This window comes from Endocarpon pusillum (assembly GCF_000464535.1).
Source record: "Endocarpon pusillum Z07020 unplaced genomic scaffold scaffold344, whole genome shotgun sequence".
In the NCBI taxonomy this organism is placed as follows: domain Eukaryota; kingdom Fungi; phylum Ascomycota; class Eurotiomycetes; order Verrucariales; family Verrucariaceae; genus Endocarpon; species Endocarpon pusillum.
In genome coordinates this window covers 291,438-310,313 of record NW_006916325.1, presented here as the reverse complement: position 1 = coordinate 310,313, position 18,876 = coordinate 291,438, and the positions used below count along the sequence as shown (strand labels likewise).

At 50.3% G+C, this 18,876-nt stretch overlaps 7 protein-coding genes across 7 annotated transcripts; 2 read left to right on the top strand and 5 right to left on the bottom strand.

Annotated features, from left to right (window-relative positions):
• Positions 1-311: 311 nt before the first annotated feature.
• Positions 312-1,325, bottom strand: EPUS_00557 (uncharacterized protein; the record flags this gene model as incomplete). Its single annotated transcript, XM_007804586.1, has 1 exon — positions 312-1,325. One exon carries the CDS (start codon positions 1,323-1,325, stop codon positions 312-314), a length of 1,014 nt encoding a protein of 337 aa, XP_007802777.1.
• Positions 1,326-2,115: 790 nt separating this feature from the next.
• On the bottom strand, positions 2,116-3,255 carry EPUS_00556 (uncharacterized protein; the record flags this gene model as incomplete). The annotated part of the gene is made up of 1 exon (XM_007804585.1): positions 2,116-3,255. The coding sequence occupies one exon, from the start codon at positions 3,253-3,255 to the stop codon at positions 2,116-2,118; it is 1,140 nt and encodes a 379-aa protein (XP_007802776.1).
• Positions 3,256-8,214: 4,959 nt separating this feature from the next.
• On the bottom strand, positions 8,215-8,997 carry EPUS_00555 (uncharacterized protein; the record flags this gene model as incomplete). Its single annotated transcript, XM_007804584.1, has 1 exon — positions 8,215-8,997. The coding sequence occupies one exon, from the start codon at positions 8,995-8,997 to the stop codon at positions 8,215-8,217; it is 783 nt and encodes a 260-aa protein (XP_007802775.1).
• Positions 8,998-9,791: 794 nt separating this feature from the next.
• On the top strand, positions 9,792-10,871 carry EPUS_00554 (uncharacterized protein; the record flags this gene model as incomplete). Its single annotated transcript, XM_007804583.1, has 1 exon — positions 9,792-10,871. The coding sequence occupies one exon, from the start codon at positions 9,792-9,794 to the stop codon at positions 10,869-10,871; it is 1,080 nt and encodes a 359-aa protein (XP_007802774.1).
• Positions 10,872-11,448: 577 nt separating this feature from the next.
• Positions 11,449-12,290, bottom strand: EPUS_00553 (uncharacterized protein; the record flags this gene model as incomplete). The annotated part of the gene is made up of 2 exons (XM_007804582.1): positions 11,449-12,212; positions 12,266-12,290. 2 exons carry the CDS (start codon positions 12,288-12,290, stop codon positions 11,449-11,451), a joined length of 789 nt encoding a protein of 262 aa, XP_007802773.1.
• A 515-nt stretch (positions 12,291-12,805) lies between these two features.
• EPUS_00552 (uncharacterized protein) lies at positions 12,806-14,905 on the bottom strand (the record flags this gene model as incomplete). The annotated part of the gene is made up of 1 exon (XM_007804581.1): positions 12,806-14,905. One exon carries the CDS (start codon positions 14,903-14,905, stop codon positions 12,806-12,808), a length of 2,100 nt encoding a protein of 699 aa, XP_007802772.1.
• A 437-nt stretch (positions 14,906-15,342) lies between these two features.
• On the top strand, positions 15,343-17,625 carry EPUS_00551 (uncharacterized protein; the record flags this gene model as incomplete). Its single annotated transcript, XM_007804580.1, has 1 exon — positions 15,343-17,625. The coding sequence occupies one exon, from the start codon at positions 15,343-15,345 to the stop codon at positions 17,623-17,625; it is 2,283 nt and encodes a 760-aa protein (XP_007802771.1).
• Between the last annotated feature and the right edge of the window lie 1,251 nt (positions 17,626-18,876).

Below are 18,876 nucleotides of genomic sequence, written 5' to 3'. Positions count from 1 at the left end.
TGTTCTCTACTCGTGATGACCAATCTATCTGACCTGGATGACTGCAAAGTACGTCCGACAATCGTTTCGTTGCCGAGGCGTGTATATGCTTGTGGATTAAGCCCTGTGGGGAATAGCGGTGAACCTGAAGCCATGGAAGAGGGATATCATTGCTGGGCACCAAGGCAATCGAGATGGGGGATTGCGGTATCGGCTTGGCCACACAGCCTATCTGGCAGCAGTGGTGCTGCTTGAAGCATTGGATGTCTGCTTCAGGGACGTCCAGAACTGATGACAAACAAGGTGGGCTATAGAGTGCGAACATGTGCGTATCAGGTCTTGGAATTCGACCTAGCGTCGTACTCCAACTTCGCAAGTGCTTCTTTTGATGAAGCTGGCAGGCTGTCTCGTTTGTCTTGACGGTATTCTGGGGCTTCCTTTAGCCGAGAAAGTCCTCCAGATCCTTTAGAGAAGTGCATCACCCATCCTTGCCATTCTGGACTCGACGAATCGTGGCTTCCTTTTTCTTTGTCCAAGTTCTGCTGCTTCGGTCGCTGGAGGCTGTGATAGTCATGTTCTGCCCCTGGACCAGCGTTCGTTTCGATTTCCTTGTTGCCACTCAGGTCAGAATGCTTTCTTTTTCGACACCGTTGGCAGAGCCCCAACTGATTCTGTCCGCCCTCTTCTTCAGCCGCGCTCTGCCATTCCTTATGCCTCTCCTCCCACTCGCTCAATGCTGGCTGAGCACTGCCCTTTACATTGAACTTCCACCACCTCTGCCACAACCACTCCAGCGCCTCTCCTGTCCTCATCCTCAGCACCTCTAGGCTTGGCATTTCCTCGTGTATGGCTTGATGTCTCAATTCCACAAAGGTCTCTGGGAGCCCCAGCTCTAGAGCGTGAGCGTACATGCTGCTCTGTCCTCGATGAGGACCAGACCCTGCATCCGCGTCCGCAGCGACATTGTCTTTAGCAATGGTGGTGGTGGTGCTCTTTCTAACGTCTCTATCCACAAGCGCATTGACGAAGCGACAGAAAGCCATGGCGTAGATGCTGCGCAAAGCTATACCAGAGAGATTGTCTCGTTTGCTGGGTTGGTCATGTAGGATTGCATCGGTGAGGTTCGCTGTAGATATCAAGGCATGGTTGAGCTTTGGCTCATGAAATCGCCAAAGAGATACGAGGTTGATAGCGTCCTGACGTCGATCAATGTGTGATGAGGCCGCAAGATCGAAGAAGTTGCGAGAAATGTGCTCTGGATAAAACCAATCACGAACCATGGCAAGCTCTGAAGGGTGCTTCCAAGGCGCTGGATTTAGTTGCGAGTAAGGGATCGTGGTAGGCATGTTGTGCGGACGGTTTTGACGGCGTCAATCCTTCTTAGGGTTTCCGAAGAGATTTTTGTCATGGCACAGGAAGTGTTCGTCAGGATAAAATCCCCGGACTGGCATCATCTTCGATCTGGGTGACGGCTTGCAGGGTATGTCTCAATTCTGGATTAGGGCACTACACTCTTTAAGCCGGCGACGACCCACCAGAGAAGAGCTTGATGCGAGCTTGCAGAGGCTCGGGTAGGATCATGCTTCAACACGGTTGTATCGATGAAGACCCAAAGAGGGCATAGAGAGTATCACCAGGCTGCCCCAAATTTCTGGCATACCAAACTTGGCGTAGAGCATTGTTAAAAGACAGCTAATCGGAAAAGGAAAAGCCTCTTACCTAAGGGTTACGGTAGCTAGGGCTGTACTATCAACGTCACCGAAGCTTAGCATGATCATGGATATATTCTCCTACTAAGTACCAGGTACGTAGGCTTCTGGGATTCTCTCATGTCACTGCAGTCGCCCCTCCTCCAGCACTACACCTCGATCCGACTGTGATACGGTACAAACAATTGGGTGAATGGATTGCTGTGATGCCACGAGCTGACCGGAGTCTGGATTCCGAAACAGGTTTCTATCTATCCACCAAAACAGCTACCTATGTACATTGGAAGAAACCAAACGATCCAAAGGAGGATACTGTTCATTCTCCCAGAATGGGATGTAATTCCTGCCATCCAGCGCCATCGCTAAAGCATGCAAAATAACAGGCGCTTATCTTGACACCGCTTGAGCACATTCAATCTAACCTTTCCTAAATCCATTGACAGGGAGCACCACTGTAGACATCCGTCCAAATGGGGGCCGTGAAGTGCTGTTCATGAGCTTGTTGAAGTTGATCACCGTCAGGGTCATTCTCAAAAAAGAAGGATTGGTCTGCGAGTGTGGCGATGGCCGGATGTGATGCAAGCTCACTTGGCTGGGACTTCTGATGATCTGGTGCTGAGAGAAATGGGTCAGTCGCTTCAGTCTCCTCGTCTTCGTCGTTGCTGAGGTCATCCTCGCTCTCACTAGCATCTTCGTTCGATGGGTGAAAGGTTTCCTCGAGTTTCAATCCCTTGCCTGCAGATCCTCTGTGAGGAAGAACCATCTGACGCTCGTGCGACGTAGTAAAGTTTGAAGGTGAGGGCGCATCGTAGAGACCCATCCCTACCAGCACCTCGTCCTCGGTCTGTGGCACCACCGACGGCTTTCCACTTTCGCCGACTGCATCATTCGAAATCGCCACCAAATCCGGTGTTGGTGGCGCTGTGCCTGTGGTCAAATCAGGTGCGGATGTGTAGGTGAAGGGGATTTGGTGGTCACTTGGTAGTGATTGTTGGTAAATAGAAGGCTGGTGTATAGGATACCGTAGAGTCAGGGGTTGCTGCGGTAGCCAAAATGCGTCCTGGCCGGCTTGACTAGGGAAGGAATATGTGTTGTCGAGATTTTGAAACTGCATCTCTTCAAGTGGTGTGAACGCTTCTTGATAGCACGACTCAGCCGAAGAGGGTTGGGTCAGTGGTGTCACCAGACCATTGACTTCGGTGGTTGCGAAAGAATTGGGAAAGTACGTAGCGTATGTCGAATCGGGGAATTGGCATGAACTCATCCAATCGTTCATGGGTGTTGCCTTGGCCGCTGAGTTTGGATGCCAGCTGGTGGGTCGCGTGGTCGCTACGGTATTGTTGCTACCACCGACAGGTGTGTTGTAGTTGGAGATAGATCCTTTCGATGCCACGTGATGTCTAGTAGAGTGGGAAGCGGTAGTCCTCCTTCTTGACAAGTTCTTCGGACTGCTGCCTCTGCTGTTGGTTTTCACTACCTTGGTAGGCCGTCGAAAGTATGACGAGATATTGGTGGGAAATGCTTGAGGTTGAGAAGAGGCCGCTTGGTCGAGGCGTTGGTAGGCCATGGTACTATACCATTGATTCGAGAGATCCATATCACAGCCTGCTTTCCCCTGGAGAAGTAACGTGGAGAGAGAAGAGATGAATTGAAAAACAACCAAAGGCTGACAAAAGGTAGCTGAGGAAACGTAGAATACTTCTGGTTGGGATATGTGCAACGGCCAATGGCTCAACAGGCTAGTAAAGACATCGGATGCGCCTACCTGCAGGAACTATGTGACACATGGAAGAAACTCTTACAACCAAGAAGTTCCAACATGGTAGCAGCAACGGTCAGAGAGACTTAAAAAGGAAGCACGTATTTGGTGGCCAGCCAGGGTGGTTGTCAACATGGGAATGGATCTGAGACGGTGCAGCGATGATCGGAAACTTGCATAGCGCCAATTCTCGATGGATTCATCAGCCACTGGATACATTAAGGACTATTACGCCGAACTCTGAATAGGGACACAAGAGCACGGGATTCGAAGGTGCTGGGCGCGAATGCGAGACGGGCGATGTGCAAAGTCTGATAGACTAAATGAGGATGTGGAAGGTTAGACACGGATTAATGATTGACGATTGACGCTTGACGGCTTATGAGGTGGAGCAATCTACTCCTCTCTCCTCTTTCTAGCGTTGAAGGCTGCCAAGGGACGGCCAAACCTATCGCACTGCAGTGGTTGCAACAGTAGCATTTCCATGGGCCACAAGATAGGCGGTGCCAATCAACCGGTACAGGGTACGGAGTCTCCGTCACACCCATCGGCCAGTGGCTGCCATGGATCTCACAAACCGCCACACATGCTGCCCGTGGAAAGGTCAAGTCAGAAAGGCCCTGCAGCCAAGAGCACGAAAGGATCAGGTTTCAAGGCTGCATTGGAGGACTTTTGGTGCATGACAAGAAATAGTGTTGCCCCCTGCGGCCCGGGAATCGTGAATCACGAGGTTTGCCGCGCAAGGGTTTGAACGCTGAGCCTTTCAGCTCCGGGAAACAAACGACAAGTCGGGGCCCGAGGCTGTACTCGTACATACATACGTAGTACAGGCCAGTTACGGAATGGAGGCTAGGCCTCCTCCAGCAGGACGCTGATTTGCCGAAGTCAATAACATTAATAACATTGCATTTTCGGAGATAGTGCGGAAAATGGGCGGTACCAGACGAGATAGAAACGTGCTGGCGAACTCAGAGCATGGAGTACTCTAGTACACCGTATGTATGGATGGAAGACTTGGTAGTTAGCCGAGATAGCGTCGAGTTTAGTTAGAGCAAAGTCCTGTGGCGGTGTGCTTTTCGCTTCATCATAACCAAGGAAGTAACAAATTCGGGTGCCTGTATCGTATGGACACTGAAATGGGTCTGAAAGTCTGACACGCGGCCAAGGCCATGCTCTTACATACTGCTAGTGAGATATATCGGCGCAATGAATACGTAGTAACCCATGACCATTATCAGCATTGCCGAAGCAAGGAAAGGGTTTTGGCCAACAGCATGCCACATGACGACGAGCATAGTTACAAGACAGGGATTCCGATTGCCTGTCAAGTTCAGCAAGCCATACCAGTTGGGTAGCTTCTGACTCGTAAGATGGAATGGTCTGAAGGAAGTAACCCTGCGTATTGTGTGCCTCAGAGTTGAGGACAAGAAGAGAGGCTGACATGACAAGCTCGGTTTCAGTTAGTGCCCCATGCGTAGTACATTTGCTATCTCGTTTTGGTCAGATATTCAGAGGGTGACTCTTGCTACTAGAGTAAAGATCGTGATCCTTCAAACGATGTTTCCCCGCTATGGTTAGCCCAACCGACCCACTTTACTGGACTAAATTAGTCGCAGGAAATGTCACAGCTGCGACGAGACCGGGGCGTTGGGTTGGCTGGTGGGGTCCGGGAGCAGACGGACAGCCTGATAGACAGGCAGGGAGACACAAACAGACACTGGTCTCGCTAAATCGATACGAGGACTCAATTATGTAACTAATGATCCATCGTGCAGTATGCGCCGTGCAGCTTACAGCGGGGCTATTACGCACCATTTCTTACTTAGTCCTTTGCACATTGCATCTTAGTTCAATCACAACTGCCTGTAGCATCCCTTCGCTTCGTCATCTCTTCACTCTTATCCCTCGTTCTGTGAAAGTGGCCGGCTTCTAGACGTTCGACAAAACTAACACTGCTTGTCAGTATGCAAGCCTTAGCCTAGTTCGTCGTGGGGCCATCATTTAGATTGTTATATCGATGTCCGTTGAGACCCACTCCGCACACGACGAAATATGACACAATTAGGCGCCTGAACAGCATTTCCATGCGAACTGCCCAAGGATATGCTCCCACTATCAATGTGTCTATGGAAGGCAGAAGGCAGCGTCGTTGATCTCGCGTGGATATGTCCATAAATTCGCAGCCAGAGGGTTTGTTCATTCAATTGCATGGTGCAACTGACGCCCTGGATGCAGTTTCATCTAGTGGTTCGCTAAACATTTAGAGATACTAGCATACAATTACCGAATACGGCGGGACTACCACGATACTTCCGCAATCTGTTCGGGACATAACATGGGATCTAGCCCCTTTCCCATAGTGTCGCATCCTCGTATAACACCAAATGTTGCGAGAGTCATCGCTTGCACTCGTCTCCAACCGTAAGAAGAGGAAGTCGAGTTCCACCGCTGCGGCACCTTACGTAGTGCAAGTGATCGACGCCAGTACCCAGCATACTAATAAGTTAATTGGTAAGCTTCGTTACTTATCCCTTTGATGTCTTGGGATGGAAGTGTCGAATGTGGATAGCAAATGTAAATCATCATTTATTCTCAAGATTATAGCAGGAAGATAACTATGATGGACTGATGTAAACCATCGTGAGGAGGTAAGGCATCCATCTGCCAGAGCGAGAATCTCATAAAGCTGCAATATTTTGGCAGAGTGGCTGGCGATTTCCTCCGCATGCATGACGTTTGGCAATCCATCCCATCTTTTGCATAGGTAGTAGCTTCAAACTGGCTAGCAGCACCTTCATGGACGGGTAAGCAAATAAGCAGCAGGCCGGTCGATGCCCGTTGCAGCTGGACTACGTTAGTGGAGTGGTGGCAAGGGATTGTAAGGGATTGCACCCCTGCTGCAACTGACTCAAGCTACTACCTACTACGTAGTGGGGGACGACATAAGCCTTGCATAATGAGCAAATGTTACACAACACCACTAAAGTCAGGCCAGCTAGGAAGGCATCGTGTTCTGCAGCTTGGAATAACTAGCTGGTGCCTGAAAGCCTGCGTGGCTCCCAGACCTTCTACTCCCTGATTGGGTGGGTATCACCATCTTTTCTGACGTGCTGAATCATTCCTCTACCTCCAGCATCTTCAAGTGACTCAATATGTCCGAGCCTGGAATACTGGCAGCACGGGCAATTTCAAGTTTGACGATCTTGGCCAGCAATACCAAGACTTGCGCCAAACTTTGGTCTGTTATAAATGTTCTAGCATGGTTCAATCTTTCTAGGTTCAAGTCCATGTTTGCTTGCTTCCGTGGTTGGTCATTCTGCTTCCGAATCAGGGAAGACGTCATCTCGGTCTTTGCTAGATGTGCTTTTGAGTTCGAATTTGAAGCTGCGCTAGCTCCAAAACCCTAATTGTGGCAAAGGCGCAGTACAGGTTCATCAAGGCGCTACGCTTTGGGGCATCCTCAATTTATGTTCCCAGATTGTACCAAAGGCAAGCGGCGGCAGGGGTGGGTACATGTAGGCAAGGCAATTTTTCAGATTGCCTTTCCATGGAATTTGACCGTAAGCGATTGGAAGGAAGTGCTGGGATATCTAGAGAATACCATGAATACCCCTGAGTACTCCATCGTTGCAGGCGTCACACTGGAGATTTTGCTTTATGCTCGCATGATCCAGATCGATAGCTGATTTCTAAGTATCTCCTCTATCTTTTGGGTTTGTGTTCTCACCTAAGAAATGAGCAAGCCAGTTCAATTTTGAGTTTCGTTGCCTTTTCCGCAATATCTGCTTTGGGTCACACGATAGAGGTGCCTAACCATATCGAAGTGTATCGGTCTTTGGCCTCAAGGATCGGCGGGCGGCGAAAATCCGGTTCACGAATTTCATGCGGCCTTAACTACAGGCGGCTCAGAAAGAATCGGTTGTGCAACGAACCTTCAGCATTTTGCTCATTTATCTCTCCTGTATCCACAACGATTCCTTTGAGATCTGTACGAGTTTGCGGCGCCATCCTTGTAGCCTATTTCAAACACGCTTCCAGACCGAATCCTTCCAGTCCAATGCTCTCCCGCATTTAAGTGCACGCGATATAAGATTTACCAGTCTACGCCATGCTGACATCCAAGCCCCTATCAGGGCGAAGTTCTCGAGAGAATGACGAGTCACGGATGGTTAATTGTCCACTGGACTTTACAACTAAATCCATGGGTAATTTTCCTGCCTGGAGGCAACATGTTGTCCCCTTACGGCTACAAGAGCATCCGTTTCAATAGTGTTAATCTACGACATAAGGTTGAGGCTTATCTCTGCAGCCATGTACACAATTCGAACGTAACGTCCCAACCCTGTAAAATAGGGTACACACCTGAATTGCTGCAATAGTGCTTTTCTGCTCTAACTGAAACCCAGCCCTGCTCGGTGTCATCCGATGACACATGCTATTTGCCTCATGTTGCACACCCTACGTACTCTTCCGATTCCGGCGGATCGCTGTTGATGAATCGGATATGCTTCGGTCCCATTCTTGCTCCCCAGCCCTTCCTTGAGTAATAGCATTTCAAGGCGTTCAGCATACCACCTTATGTCGATGAGCCGAGGCTTTGCATATCGCCATGGCAAGTCAATCCTGTATATGCACCACAGGTATTACTATGTAGTTGCCTAGCTCGAAATATCTCTGTACCAGCGGAGGCCGTGTCTCTGGCTAGCCATGATTCGCCTCTTCCGATCCCGAAGATGTAGACATCCTAACTCATCGCTTGCTACCAGATCATCCGTCCGCATTGCAACCATCTGTTAGATCTTGAATGCTCGGCCTTTCTCTCCCGGACCGCTTCGCTCCTATGAAATTCGTGATGGCGGCGCTTTCGACACTCTGGTCAACCACGTTACCCCTGGCCTCCGTAGGATCTGAACCAGAATCTTCACTGCTGCTTGTACCGTCCTCATCTGCCAACCTGAGACCATCTACTTGCGCACTGGGTGGCCTTTTCTCTTTCAGAACGCCAAGACCGAGGTTCATCTCAATGTAATGGTCTTCATCATCGGCGACCTCGTCGAGAGGTCTAAGGCAAGCTTCTGTCGCATTTTCTAGATCCGCATTTGCTTTCTGCAGCTGAGGTAAGAAGGCTGAAAGTCTCGTGCGGAGATCAGACGTTGCATGAGATACAGACATAAGTGGCTTTCTGGGTACAGGTAGGTCTTGGATCAAGTCATCGTCCTCGCATGAGTCGCCTTTGTCGGTCCCGCCTACCCGTGTCGAGCTGGTCTCATCCTTATCGACGCTGCTTATCTCTTCAGAAGTATCTTCGAGATCGGAGCTTGAGGAGCTTGTATCGGTGTCGCCGTGTCCTGTTTCAACGACCCCATCACGGTCACTTTTTCTGGCCAAACCTGCCAGGACACTGCTGCCGTGAAGGCTTGCCTTTTCTCTCTTTGTCGCATCGGATTGCAACTGCGAAGATTCACCCGTGTTAGGGCTTCGCAGCCGCTTTGTGACGCGTCTGTCACCTGGAAATTCAACAGGCAATCGTCGCTTATGATCCGTACCCATGCTGCAGATATTGGATACTTTCTTGTGGACATCAATATCACAGCATGAAAAAGTCACGGTGTTTGATTCGACCTTGGCCACTGCTGATGTAAGATGAGCTAACCACTAGCTGCCGGCATTGACAGCACTAATGCAACTTTAATCCTTTCCGTTTCAGGGGCGCGTTTCATCGCGTCGAGAATGTGGTGATGTTGGGCGCTTAAAACATCCCAGAGACACGTTCGGTTACGTTCATGCCAGCAAATTGGATGTTTCTCGTCAATTTAAAGCTCTGCTCTGCTGCTGTGACCGATTCCCTGTTGTCTGCTAGATCTGCTTTTCGTCTGCCGATCACTAGAAGAACAGTCCAAGAGGAAGGATACAAATCCTCTGTGTTGGCATTAAAGAGTGCTTTTAGGATTAAAGGACTGCGCACAGCCTTGAAATCGTGAAGATTAGCTGGGAGGACGTGACTCACTTCTGAACACAAGGTGCACACTACGTAAGTACCTGTTTCGCGGTTCCCTACCCAAATGCCAGTGTTCAAACCACATTCTGCCTTCGTTCCCAACCTGGTGCAATGGTGGCGGTGACATCTCGGCTGGCAAAGGCCCTATTGTTCTTATTCACTCTGGCAACTCTTATTCATTGAGTGAAGTGTCCCAAAATCTCGGTGACAACTCTGAATCACATTCTCAACATGCCCATCTAAATCCATTAACCACCCTTCCAACTCTCTTCAGACTCTCGGGATCCTTTACTTGCCTTCACAGTCAAGTCTTGCATTGACACATATCCAACGCCAAAACATCATCATGCCTATCCTCTTCAGCTCTTCTGATGCGTCCTCTTTGAGTGAGAAAGTCCTCTGGGTTGACGAGTATGTCTCTCGAGCAGATTCAGGTCTTTTGACTCCTACCACCAAATCCTTGGGTTTCAAGACCTACATCCCAAGCAGCGCAAAGGCAGTTTTGCTCCTCGACCCCGTTGAGTATCTCGCGGCTTTTCGTGGCCAGTTGGCGAAATCTGCGTGCAGCCAGCAACCTTCTATTTCGAACGAGCAGCCTCCCGTACCAATCGAGCAGCAACCTGTTACAACCGAGCTCCAAGCCCAAGAGAAGCAAGAAGCCGAATCTCTCATTCGTAAAGCTCTAGGCATGGCAGATCCGGTCATCATGCAGCCTCCAACCATCTCCGTCACCAACGGCGACACTAATCCAAGTCCCGATCATACTAACCTTACCACCCGCAAGTCTGCCTCCCTCCACAAAAATATTATCACCAAGCTCCGCCCACTTCCCCTACAATACGTCTGGTCAGTCTACTACGAAAAGGCAGTCTCGTCGGACACCACCGGAAACGCCAGCACAGCAGCCAACTACACTGACCGCCTCAGCACCCTCGCTTCATCCGTCCCCGACATTGGCCAGTTCTACAAGATCTTCAACAACATCCCCTGGTCATCCATCCAATCCCGCAACACCGTTCACATCTTCCGCTCCGGCGTGCAACCTCTCTGGGAAGACCCGGAGAACCTCGACGGCGGCTGCTTCACCCTCAAAGTCCGACGCCAGAACCAAGGAGACGAAAAACCCAAGCGCGTCTGGGAGGAGATCTGCCTGATGGGTTGTGGTGGCGAGTTGCAGGCCGCGCTGGCGGAAGCTGGGATTCGAGATCATGTCTTGGGGATGAGCTTCAGCCCGAGGTTGTATTGGGTCTGTGTCAGTATTTGGTTGAAGAAGGGTGATGAGAAATCGGCGAGCATTGTGCAGAAGACGGTGTTGGAGAGGTTGAGTGCTGAGCTGAGGCCTGCGAATGAGAGTGAGTATTACTTCAAGAAGCATTCTGAGCATCCAGGGTGGGAGGAGGCGGTGGGGAGGAAGAAGGACGACTGAACTGAGAGACTGCTCGGTACTGATTCCGGCGGTCGAGGCATCCATCAGAGAGAAATGACGTGGCATTTGGGAGTCTTTGGGGAAATAGGGGAAATTGCATAATCGGCTTGGGCTTATGAGGGAATGCAGGAGCAAGAACTGCATAGCATAGAGCTGGGTTTCAAAGACGGCAAGGGCATCCTGCTAACTACAGGAATGATCACACACATAATCTCGGATTCTCCCAAGTCCTACGTGACCTTGCAGCCACTACACTACAACCCGGTTTTATGGAAGCGCAAGACTGAGTGATGTCCTTCTAACAACGAAGCAAATCTTGCTTGAGTGGACGCCTTCTTGTCTCCTCCTCATCGTCACTCGACGAACATTGTAGTTGGCGCTGCCGTGAATTGGCAGCTGAAAAGTTCCCTTTACAAACGGGCCAACCGTGTACTACATGCATCACCAGGTAGAATAAAATAATACATAATTTTTTTTTCATCTCACATTCACCTCATTCTAGTTGACCACTCCACCATCATCACATACGATTCTTCATCTCACATTCACCTCATTTCAGTTGACCATTCCACCATCATCACATCCGATTCTTCATCTCCCTCAACCTGGCCAACACCTCACTCGGCTCCTCACACCCGGTCACCTTCCTCATCGCCTCCTCGCGGACGCGCATGAAAACATTATGGCGCTTCTCATCGGCGATGGTGAAGCAGCCCTGGGTCTCCTGATTGGCGTCGGCAAAATCGCGCAGCTTCTTCACCGCCTCGTTGTCCGGATCCACCTGCAAGAGGAACTTGACGTTCGACCGGGTGTACTCGTGTCCGGGGAAGACGCGCGTGTCGTCGGGGAGCGCGGCGAGGGTCTCGTTGAGCGCGGTGTGCATCTCGCCGGGGGTGCCTTCGAAGAATTTGCCGCAGCCGCCGATGAAGAGCGTGTCCCCGGTAAAGACGGCGCGTTCGGGCGGCGATTTGGAGCTGTCTTCCATGTAGTAGCAGATGCTGTCCTGGGTGTGGCAGGGTGTGTGGAGCGCGGTGACGGAGATGTTTTGGCCGAGGGGGAAGCGCGAGTTGTGGGATGGCGTTTGGGTCACGCAGTCGCAGTCTTTGCCGCCGATGACGGGGGTTGAGGAGGAGGGAAGTTGCTTGAGCATCCCGGCGTTGCCGCCGGCGTGGTCCCAGTGGTGGTGGGTGTTTATGATGGCGGTTAGGTTGATCGAGTTGGAGGAGAGGTGCTCTGTGACGGTTGGGGCGACTTCGGGAGGGTTGGCTGGGTCGATGATCACGGAGTCTTTGGTCGCTTCGTCGGTGACGAGGTAGGCGTAGTTGTTCGAGCTGCCAACCCCTGGAGGATGAGTGTTGGAATAGGGATGGTTTAGAGATTGGGGGGTGGCTTACACATCGGTAGTGATTGGATATGCATGGCTCGGATCGCGTTGAGTCGATTGGATACAGACGGTATAAGTGGTCTAAGAAGTTTCGAGGTGAGCATGAGTGAGACAAAAGAGTCTTAACGCAGATTCCTCGTGTTCGACTGGGCCTTTAAAGAGGAGTAACACGGCCAGATTGATAGTAGTTCTCGATCAAAATGATGTCAGATTAGATCTTATCTTATCTACGGACCGGGCTTCGATTGAAATTCAGCTAGAGGAGCAATTCCATGCTACTAAGGAATTGACCATATCACCAAGATAAATCACTCCAAAGATCAACATGTCCTCGTCATCAATGAGATTTATGAGCATTTGCGTGTTAATGGACCTTCTACTTCGTTGTAGCATGCCCCAAGTGAAAGTCTATGTACGGCAAGCTGCACCATCTCAAAATAACACGCAGAAAATCCGACGACAAATAACGTATGCTCGTTGGCATGGGTATCATACAATGCTTTTAGATTTTGAAGCGCCGCGCTATGTAATTGAGAGAAGCAATCATAGGTCATGAAGCAATGACAAAAGAAGGAGAATGGATAGAGATATTGCTCGACTGTCGCCCTTTACGAGACCTCGGTGACAAGGCACCTGATGTACGCATGACCGACGCAACGGATGGTCTACTAGCGGTCTCTGTTTGCACAACGACATTCAAGTCGACATCTGGCTCTTCTGGAGACGGGGACATTACGGTTGATGGAGAAAATTTGGCAGTAAGCTTAATGTCCGAGCTCGACACAGTTGTGTGAGCAACCTGTGCAGAGTCAACTTCTGTTTTATGTGCCTCAAGATTTCCAATCGTTGAAAGTTGGGCATCACCATCTTCGTGTAATATAGATGGAGTAAGGTGCTGAGCAGTAGCGGCACATTCCTCGATAAGTGCAGAGGCTGGAACATTAGCCGTGCTGCCAGCGTGGTCTGTGGCCTCGTAAAAGAGCATAAAGACGCCACCTTGCGCAAGGACATGGTCTTCCGAGACAGGAAAAACGACATCGTCGCTGAAGCAGAACCAGCTCTCGTCTCGTTCCTCGGCATGAGTTCTATGACTTTGCTTCAGATTGGAAAATCGTTTCCTATAAGCGATATAGTGTCCATTCTCATGACCGCCATAATGTGTGATAACAGCACGGAGTTTGCACAGCTTGCCGGCCTCTAATTGCTCAGCCCCAGCTTCTGGTAACATGGACTCGGTAGGATTAGTATTCCAGTTTTCTAACAACCCTTCACCAGTTGCTATGCAGTTTGATCCCAAGCTCCATCTGCCAAGGTGCAGATCTAGCGGAAAGCGCACGCGGGCATGATTTTTCCTCTGAACGCCGCCGAGGTCAAATATGCTGCGATTGACATGAATTACGAGGTCCTTTGGTGCTCGCGCGATAACAGCCTGCTTTGATTTGATTGAGGACACTTTACTTTTTGCAGAGATGGTGCATCTCTTGTAGAGGCCCGAATCTGAGAAGTCGCCGGCTTCGCAGACCTCCTCGATGACTTGAAGGCGTTCTGTAATTGTTTTCCTCAACGTCGAAACAGGGCTTGATTCTGCTTTTACAGAGGGTTGTGGTGCATCGTGGATGTTCATGTTGAGTAGAACATGCTCAAGTGAGGATTTGGTGCGCAAAATAGTGCACTTGATGCATTCGACTCCTTCTATGCTTTCTAGAGCTGTGTATTCGTCAAGACAATCCCGAATGTCGTACTCCCTTTGCGTCCCTAGGTTGACGGTGATGCAAGTGAACGGTAACAGCGACAGCCCTTCGGTATATCCACATCGCGTACAACCTACTCGCTGGGCGAGTGAGCCCTGGAATGGATTATATTGACATGCCTTTGGGATTCCGCCAGCATCTCTTTCATCACAGAACCCGAGTTTTGTGATTCTTTCTGTGGCCACTTTCGAGACTTCTTTATCGACCTCGTCTACGATTCTAGAGAAATATTCTTGTGCATCTTGTTGCTGCCAGCTGTTCATGGATTTGAGGGCCATAGGGGTCCAGAGCCTTTTACCCTCGTTGTCAAGATTGTTTAGTCTACCGATAATGTTTCTGAGCGCATCATGTGTTGACATGCTGTCGTCTTCAGACATGTTTTGCATGTGTAGGGCCAGGTGATCGTCGAACGAGGATAAAGATGCTAGGCTCTGAATAATACTATTCTGATAGCATGAGTTGTCCCAATTTCCAAGGCCAGCAGGTGCAATTGCGGAAGATCCTAGAACATGATCAAGGCCAGATAGACGTCGCGCGTGTTGCACGACACTTGAAATAGAATCGTCGAAACCAAGAGCACGCTGTAGAGCTTCGCTCTTCGCCTGCTGATTGCCGAAATCACTCCGCTTAAAGCCCACATTGCCTGGCCCACCCCGCCATTTTCTGCGGGATGGGTACTCCATAGCATAGATGACTGTTGAGGGTGTAAGGTATACGAAGGTCTCCCAGAGTTTCCGCTTGATCGAGGGTGGCCGCGCATTAGGGAAGGTTAGTGCTAAGCATGTCACGATAGTGATCACTACCGAGATGAGCAACTTCAAATCGTATGGAGAAGGCTGAAGTAAAGTGACTGCTGTCGTACCACTATCAGCGAACGCTGGGTCCTGGTGGTAATTCATGTCGAACACGAAATTGCGACAACCAGTGCCTGGGAGTCGGAACCAGCATCGAGGCAAGCTGAGTGTTGACGATGTTTTCCTGTGAATATTTCTGAACTCCCTATCGAGAGGGAAGATTGTCTAAAAGTGTTTGAAGGAAGTGGCTGCAATCGCAAGAAAAGCGGCACCCTGAGTTCTTTTCTTTTGGGGTTCAACACCACCGCCACCGCCGCCGCCGAGGCGAGATGACATAGCCTTCTCACAGTACCTCTCAGTCACGAGCAAAGGACGGGATATGACATATTAGATTGCAAAATAAGGCCCCAACCACTTCGGTAGGCTGGACTGGCTATGCGCCATCAACCTAGGTCCAAATTCCCTTCGTGCACGGCATTAATGCCCTGCAAGAGTACTCCCGTCAGCGCCATTGACTTTCTGGCGAACAACAGTCTAGTTCCATGACATCGCCAGAAGATGACGTTGCGCCGGTCAAGCCACCGCCGCCTTCCTTGTCGACAGTTATTCCTCTCCCAGTCGCAAAGACCAGATCACCCGAGAGAGACGAATCACCGCAGACATCCACCGCAAGCCTTCCACTACGAACCTCTAGTCCTCCAGCCTCAACACCACCTACAAGTATCGGCATTTCCGAAAGGATATCTCGATCTGTATCTCCTCATGGCCGACTTTCCAGGTCAGTATCCCGTATGGGAAGATCATCAATAGCGTCACCTTTGAGCAGTTACTCAGACACTTACGATGACACGAGATCATTGATTGTCCGAAGTTTCTCACCAGCCGTTGCGATCTACGCATCACCAGATACCGATGAGATAGCTAGGAACAAGGGTTTCAAGAATGGTTTCCGAGAAATGGTTAGACCATTTGGTGAGAGAGTCACGGGTAAGGTGGTCGTCAGAGACAGTGTTGGATCAAGTAGGGCATGGGACGACTTTGGGGTACGCTTTACAAATCTCGGAGAGGATTTTGGCAACGATCGTGGAAGTATGAACCCCAAATATGGTAGCCCATTTACAAGGCTCGAAGAGCTTCTGGAAAGATATATGGAAATGCCGAGTGACGGCTTGGATACGTATAGCAGTGATGGACGGCTCATGCGGCCTGATGGGACGACCTCACAGATGTCACCCTACTATCGCCTTTTCCTCAGTCGACTATTGTCCGCCACAATGGTCAGTCCTCACGAAACTTTTCTACATCCAGTAGCTTGCGTGATTGCGATCAGCTCGGGCAACGAAGCTCCAATCGAGACCCTAAGGCAGCTCTACGCCCAGACAGCGCAAGGGAGCAAGGTGTCACCATCCTTCGTAAATCCAGAGTATCTTCGTTACTATGTCCTTGTCCATGACGAAGACCGAGACGACCTCTCCAAATCCAAGGCTCTTTTCGACCAAATGAAGCGCCATTTTGGTATCCATTGTCACCTTCTTCGACTTCGAAGTGATGAATGCTTACCAAGCGATGATGACAGTGTGGAAGTTCCGGCATGCGAATGGCTCTCTCCGGCCGAAGATCTTGTCAGACTCAACGAAATCGATAACCTCATCGACATGGACATTGATCTGTCTTACCTTTTCGAATCCGACGTCACAGCTTTGAAGTCTCTTGTCCGCGAACTGGTCGCTCAATCCGTGATACCCCATATGGAAAACCGAGTTGCTCTTTGGAATGATCAGGTCGCGTCCCGTCGTCGTGGCATCAGCGGCCGCTTCATGTCTATCTCTAAGAAGTGGACTGGATTCGGTTCAATATCATCCCGAAATTCTTCGTCCCAAAGTGGAAGCGGCTCAGGGGTTAGTGGCAATTACGATTCTCTACAAGGCATTTACCGCTATGATACACCCGAAGCCCTCCTGCGCAAGCTCGCCGACTATGCATTTCTGCTTCGTGATTACAAGCTTGCTGCGAGCACGTACGAGATGCTGCGCACAGACTACGGCAATGACAAGGCTTGGAAACATCATGCTGGAGCAAATGAAATGTGCGCCATCAGCAACTTGCTAAATCCAATGGCAACAGCTGCGAAGACAAGGGTGGATGGATTTGATCAAATGATGGAAACAGCATCTTATTCCTACTTGACACGCTGTTCTGATCCACAGAATGCACTTCGCTGCATAGTCCTAGGGGTTGAACTTCTGAAAGTCCGCGGCAGGACTGCTGCTGAGACGGCCGCGAAATGGGCAATCCGGATTCAGGAGCTTGGGCTTGTTGGTGCTGTGGGCCATGTCTTGGTCTCTGAAAGAGTAGCGTCGTGCTTTGCTGCTCAGGTTGGCACCGGTAGTGGCGCATTCAGCGGACGTAAGCGGAAAGCGGCCTTCTGGAGTATAATGGCAGCTGATGAGTGGTTCAAGCTGGGCAAAACGGAGCTTGCAGCGGGAAGACTCGAGGATGCTGATGCATTCTACGGTTCGATTGTGTCATCCGAAGGCACCGAACGCTTCAAAGAGATGAGCTTGTTCTTGGAGCAGTTGCATCTGGCAATTAATATGAAGAACGCTTCTAGGTCTAGGAACGTAAGTAACGTTTCAAATGGCGTTCTGAAACCCGAAGAGGAGGCTTCTAAGCAACTGACCGAGGAGACAAGCGAGCAGCTGAGTGCTCCTGGTCATCGGCGCAGTATGCTATGCGCAGATAACTTGCTGGACACCGGACTGCTATCACCTGGACGACTACCTAGACCGGATCCATTTCCGCACGAAGATGACGACTTCGAATGAGCATGCAAATATGTGCTCTTTATAGAATATGTGGCGTTTCGGACACATCACTGGACGGTATAGAGGCCAGATCTTGTCAGGGGTACATTTCGGGGATAGAGGCACTTGGCCGAATACGCTGCACAAAATGAAGGATGACGATGAGTACGACGAGCCAATTCTTCATGATTCGAGTCAGAAAAGGCTTCTCAAACTGCGGATTGTGTCCCAGACACAGTCCCTCTGTTCGGCAATGAGCACGAACAGAGCAAAAGGATTGGGAAGTCTCTCCCAGAGCGCCTGGGCAGACGTGGTCTGGAACGAGACAGATATCCTTCTAGCTTCCCTGTCCACACTTGCTTCATCCTGGGTAAATGGAGATGGCAAGCTCTAGCATAGATAGAAGCATAATAATATCCCTAAGAGTTGCTACTCAAGTGCAAAGCGGGTCTGAGAGCTCCCCATTGGAGGCATGTTCTTGGAGTCGAACTTGATAGATGGTGAAGAGATCCTCTGATGTCTCTCAAGGTTGTAGCTACAACCTCATTCAAAGGTTATCTTGTGTTGTACGTACGCTTGAGTGAAGGAGCACAAACAACTAAAACGAATTTTGTTAGAAACATAGCATCACACTAAAGGCTTGGCATCCGGTCACCAAGATGTCTTGGCATGAAGCTTCAAACTTCGAATTGATCTCGATACCACCTTGCCATCCCTCGTTGGCAGATCTAGACAATGATGCGCGGCAGATCCACTTCGGAGCCTAGAGCGTCCCCCTGAGAAACAAAAACAGAGTTCCAGAGAACCCAGCACCATGGAACCACAGAGCAGGCAATAGCATTCTGCTGCGGAATTGGAACAACCCCCCCGCTGGCCGTCCTCTCCCCACAACCACCGCGATGTCGTCCCAGCTCCGAACCTTCAGCGTCGGCACCTTCAAAGCCCTTGGCTTCTTCACCTGGGGCCTCAGCTGCGCATGGCTCTACCGAGAATACGTCTATGACTGGACGGTACGTCGTATTCCAACCCCCACCTTCTTTTCGCTTCTATTTCCTCATTTTCCTCCCACCCAACCATCCACCAACCCCCCACCCCTTCTTTTTCCTGCGAGCCCACCCAATCAAAAATGTATATATTTACTCTTTTGTGCATACAGTCCACCTCCGGCGCGTCCATGTACCCAACCTTGGGCACGACGACCAAATACAACATCATCTCCAAACAGCACCGGCTCGGCCGCGATCTGCGGGTCGGCGACCTGATCACCTTCAA